The following is a 4,282-nucleotide window of genomic DNA, read 5'->3' as shown; positions in this document are numbered from 1 at the left end:
TATTATGGAAAACGAATTGCAAAAAAATCATATTTGAAATTTTCTTGATGGTAAAACTAAGTCATCAGTTGAATTTCATTCATTCATCCATTCAAAAATCAAGTCCAAAATGAAAGTTGACATGTATGTAATCCCAAAGTCTTAATCTATCTTATATAAATCATAGCATTTCATCTTTTTTCTAGGAAATGAAATTTAATTGGTAGGTCAATTTCAGGAGGATAGGGACTTTCTAGAATAAACTATTTTATGACATTTGTATATAGACATTACGTAAAAAAACATAACTTGAGATTCTAATATTGATACATTCATCGATGGAATTTCATTTTGATATTACTATTTTTTCAGTGACTTAACCTTACGCTATACTTTTGATCTTTCTCAGCTGAGTATTTACAAATACAGATGATTCTCACATTGACAGCTATACTTTTTCTGGGTGACACTTAAGTTACTACACAATTTCCAAAATAATTACATAAATGTATTTTGTAAGCAACAGTAAATATTGACAAACATCAAGATTTCAGATATGCTGCTCTTATAAACAAGTATGTTTTTAGTAGTTAAAAAACACAGACAGCTATAGTTGTAATTGCAGTATTCTTATGGTTGGTTAACCATTATTTTTTATCTAAGATATAAAGATGGCACATTTAGGCTCTAAAACATGGATATGTAGTAAAAGGTATTAATTTTCTACTGAGGTTATATTTGCACTTTGTCACACATAATTCTCCATTAATGGCCAATTCTAGTATTTCCATTCATATCTTCAACCTAATACCCAGTCAACATCAGTTTTAGTGTCAAGGAATTGGGGCAAGTCATATTAGGTTTCAGGAACCAGGTCAGGCTTTTTGATTGCTAATAATTTCCTTTTAGAANGATCTGAGAAGACGCAGGCTTCATTTCTCTTGCATCTCTTTTATTAGAGGAATCCAAGCTCCCGGGCTGGTCAGCTTTGCTGACAGGGCCACAGGAGTCGGTGAGTTTGCCATCTGGGTCTATTTGGTGGCCATTTGTGGTTTTCCCTGCAAGCTCAGATGGCTTGGTTTCAAATTTCCCCAATCCATGACTTGTTTCATCCTGTCTTCCTACACTGATAGAAATCTGGTCAGTGGGACTAGCTTTCAGGGAGCTAGAATTAGTACCAGAAAGCTGTTTAGAGGTATGCTCCGCCCTCACAGGGGTCATTCCTGCCGACCTTCCATCTTCTTTACCTTTATCCTGAGCATTACTAGGTGCCGCATTGATTAATGAGGTTTTGAGGACCTCACCTGGTAGGCTCACTGATTTATCCCCTTGGAAAGCTGCAGAAACAGCTGCAGGTGCCCGGATGTGCACCTCTGGCATGATGCCAGGGCACTGCCTCAACTCCTGAGGGGCTAGGGTGTTGTCTGACAGCTCCAACGTGTGGCTCCCGCTGCCATGGCAAATGACACGCAGCTGCTCTTGTTGTTCAAAACGCTTAGGAGCAGGGGTTTCCTTCAAGAATGCAGTGAGGATGCTGGGGCTGGTAGAAACTGATCTGCTCTGGACACTCACCACGGCCTGCACCTCAGCATCTTGCTGTGCCCTGTTGGGAACTTCCTTGATCTCGTTTTCAGCTTGATTGGTCATTGTACTTGCTTCTTTGAACCTTGACACCTGATGCTCTGCTGGTAGCAGCGCCTTTTCTGGATCTGGAGGAGACGTCGAACCTTTGCTGGTGAGGTGGGATGCTTGAGATGTCACAGAAGTCACGGCCTGGGTGTTCGAGGTGGGGACAGGGGGCTGTTTGTTCCCTGAACATCCGTCTTCTCTTGCTGAAGATTCACAGGATCTCTCCTGAGAGTCGCAAACGTCTCCCTGCCTTTCCCTTTTAGGCCCTATTACAGGAGAGGAGGCATGACTGGACACCCTGGTTGCTGTATTTGCAGTTTGCACCATTCCCTGGGTTGTTTCTTGAGAAGGAAGATCAGAGGGCACTTGATCTTTGCTGCTGCTCCAAGTGCCTCCCACAGGACAACTTGATGTCTCAGGTTGCCCTCCATCTGAGGATATCTGTGATGTCACCAGGATCTCTTCAGGTTCTGATGAGGGGCTGGCATTGGGCTGGTCCCCTGAGATGGCCTGGTGGGTGTGTTGACTGGCTGGCATTGTAAATGCTGTGTGTATACTATCCTTTCCTGCTGCAGAGCACAGGGCTGGTGCTGTGGGCTTGCTGCTTCCTGGCAGCTGGGTTTTGCCAGAAAAGTTGAGTGTGGGAGACGGTTCCTCTACCTCATTGAAGATGCCAGGAGAAGACATGCCTGGCTGGGTGGTTTCATGCTCACAGGCCTGTATCAGGGGCCCGGCAGCTGCCCTGGGGCTGAGGTCTGGTTCTGAAAGGCCATTGGTGTTCTTACACAGCAGGGCTGGCGGAGGCNATTCCTTCATAAGATTGAATAAGCAACAAAACAAGAAAGCTTTGGTAATATTTTGTGACAATCTTCAAAGTATGATAGAAGTAATGATGAAAAAAAAATTAAAGATGAAGAAGTAAAGGTTAGTTCCAGCACCAAAGAAAACCAGTTCAAGTTACTACCTGAAACATTAGTGTTACCATTAGAGGTACACCGCCACCACATTTAAATTAATTTAAGCAATTCATTTATTTAATGTGTGACAAATGCCTACAACTCTTTTAGGCCTCTGCTTCATTTAACTATTTATGAATCATGTGATTACTCCAAACTCATGAAGATAAATATTATTACCAGATGCTGAATTCTTCCTTTTCTCCTATTTTAATGCAGGAACAGCCTGTTCTAGCCAGTTCACAGCAGAGGATTACCTGGGGCCCACCCAAGCTGGAGTAGGTACTGTTGACAGCTGCCACTGTGTACACAGGGTGTACTCCATGTATACATAGCACATATGCCAACGTGTGAGGGAGACAGGCAGTAAGTGAGAGACAGCAGTGAGATGACATCCTGGAAAAGGCATCTCTGACAGAAGTGATGTGAACATTGCTACAAATGGTTATTGAAGGCCGAAAGAGAGAGTTTTAGACTAAATGTCTAATCATTAATAGTCATTTGATTACTAATCTGATGGTAATTTCTACACACAGATAGCATTCTTAATAGAGGCCAAGTGGTAGAAACTGAAAAATGTGTCATTAAAAAAATTCATCGTAACTTCCTAGTGCAACCACTGTAAGTACCATTCTCAGGCTCTGAGCATGCTGTAGCTATGTTCTACTTATGCAGGTCTCATATACAGTCCAATTGCTTGAAGGGAATTGATGGCTAGTACTAATTTAGGTGGTATCCAGGGTAGCTTGTGGTGTTAAAGTTCAGGTATGAGTTTTCCTCATATGTTCAGAATCTCCAAAAGAGAAGTAGAATTGGGAAAAAATAAAAAGCCAAAACAGAGATTTTTGAGTTCATGCAAAAATGGCATTTACGAGTCTCTGGGGAGAGAATACACAGCCGTTTGTCTCATCTAAGAGAATGAGCTCCGAGAAGATAACCAGTGCCCCAAGTCTCAAGCCACTGCTGGTCATCCTAGCCCAGTGCCCTGCAAGACACTCATGGGTCCTCTACACCGGGTCTTCTTCTGATATAGGTGAGGGCTGAGCTCAAAAACAGGTGCCCATGTTGTCAAGGACCACAGTTCATCCAGATCTCAAACAACATTTAGTGAAGCCTTTTTTTTTATTGGGTTTGAAAGATGAGATATAATAGTATTTTTCTTAAAAGCAATAAGTTTGCAGATGTTACCTTTTTGCTACAGATTACAAACTTAAGCGATTGCATGATACTAGTCGACATATAAAAACCCGTACGGAAGCCTCTGTTCTGTTTGGTGTTGACATTTTCTATTAGAAGCTACTGAACCAAATCAAAAGAAAAACACAAACTGCATCCTGTTTATAAGAGTCTAAGTTAAACATATTGTTTTTATTACTCAGGAAGCTTTCCTTTTTCAACACAGAAAAAAGAGTGTTTATTAATTGGCTATTTATAATTCCTTACTAGAACCTTAACGTTCTCAGTAGACTCTTTTTGGAGAACATCTGTACAATATAAGGTTTAGTATTATCAATAATTTGATGACTCTTTTCAAGAATTTGGTCACATGAACTTCCTCCAGGGTAAGGAAATACGTATTTAACCTTGTCAGGGTCAGAGAGGTGCACCTTACCTTCAGTGCAGGAAAATCTGTATAAATAAATCACATTTTATGTGGGCAGTATTCATACTCAAAAGCATAGCTAACTTTCCTAACATAACTTCCTTACATTTATTAA

At 41.1% G+C, this 4,282-nt stretch overlaps 2 protein-coding genes across 2 annotated transcripts in view; both read right to left on the bottom strand.

Moving 5' to 3' along the window:
* The window catches only part of LOC109374881 (securin-like), a 5,499-nt gene extending 4,729 nt beyond the window's left edge, over positions 1–770 (bottom strand). The window contains 1 exon segment of the mRNA XM_019629834.1: positions 707–770. Within this exon segment, the coding sequence (XP_019485379.1) occupies positions 707–770 (64 nt within the window).
* On the bottom strand, positions 7–2,424 carry GPRIN3 (GPRIN family member 3). The gene has a single exon (XM_019629833.1). The coding sequence runs from the start codon at positions 2,422–2,424 to the stop codon at positions 871–873; it is 1,554 nt and encodes a 517-aa protein (XP_019485378.1). The 3' UTR covers positions 7–870.
* Between the last annotated feature and the right edge of the window lie 1,858 nt (positions 2,425–4,282).

This window comes from Hipposideros armiger, unplaced genomic scaffold, assembly GCF_001890085.2.
Source record: "Hipposideros armiger isolate ML-2016 unplaced genomic scaffold, ASM189008v1 scaffold_870, whole genome shotgun sequence".
NCBI classification, from domain to species: Eukaryota; Metazoa; Chordata; class Mammalia; order Chiroptera; family Hipposideridae; genus Hipposideros; species Hipposideros armiger.
The sequence above is the reverse complement of the archived record's forward strand: the minus strand, read 5'-3'. Positions and strand labels throughout refer to the sequence as shown.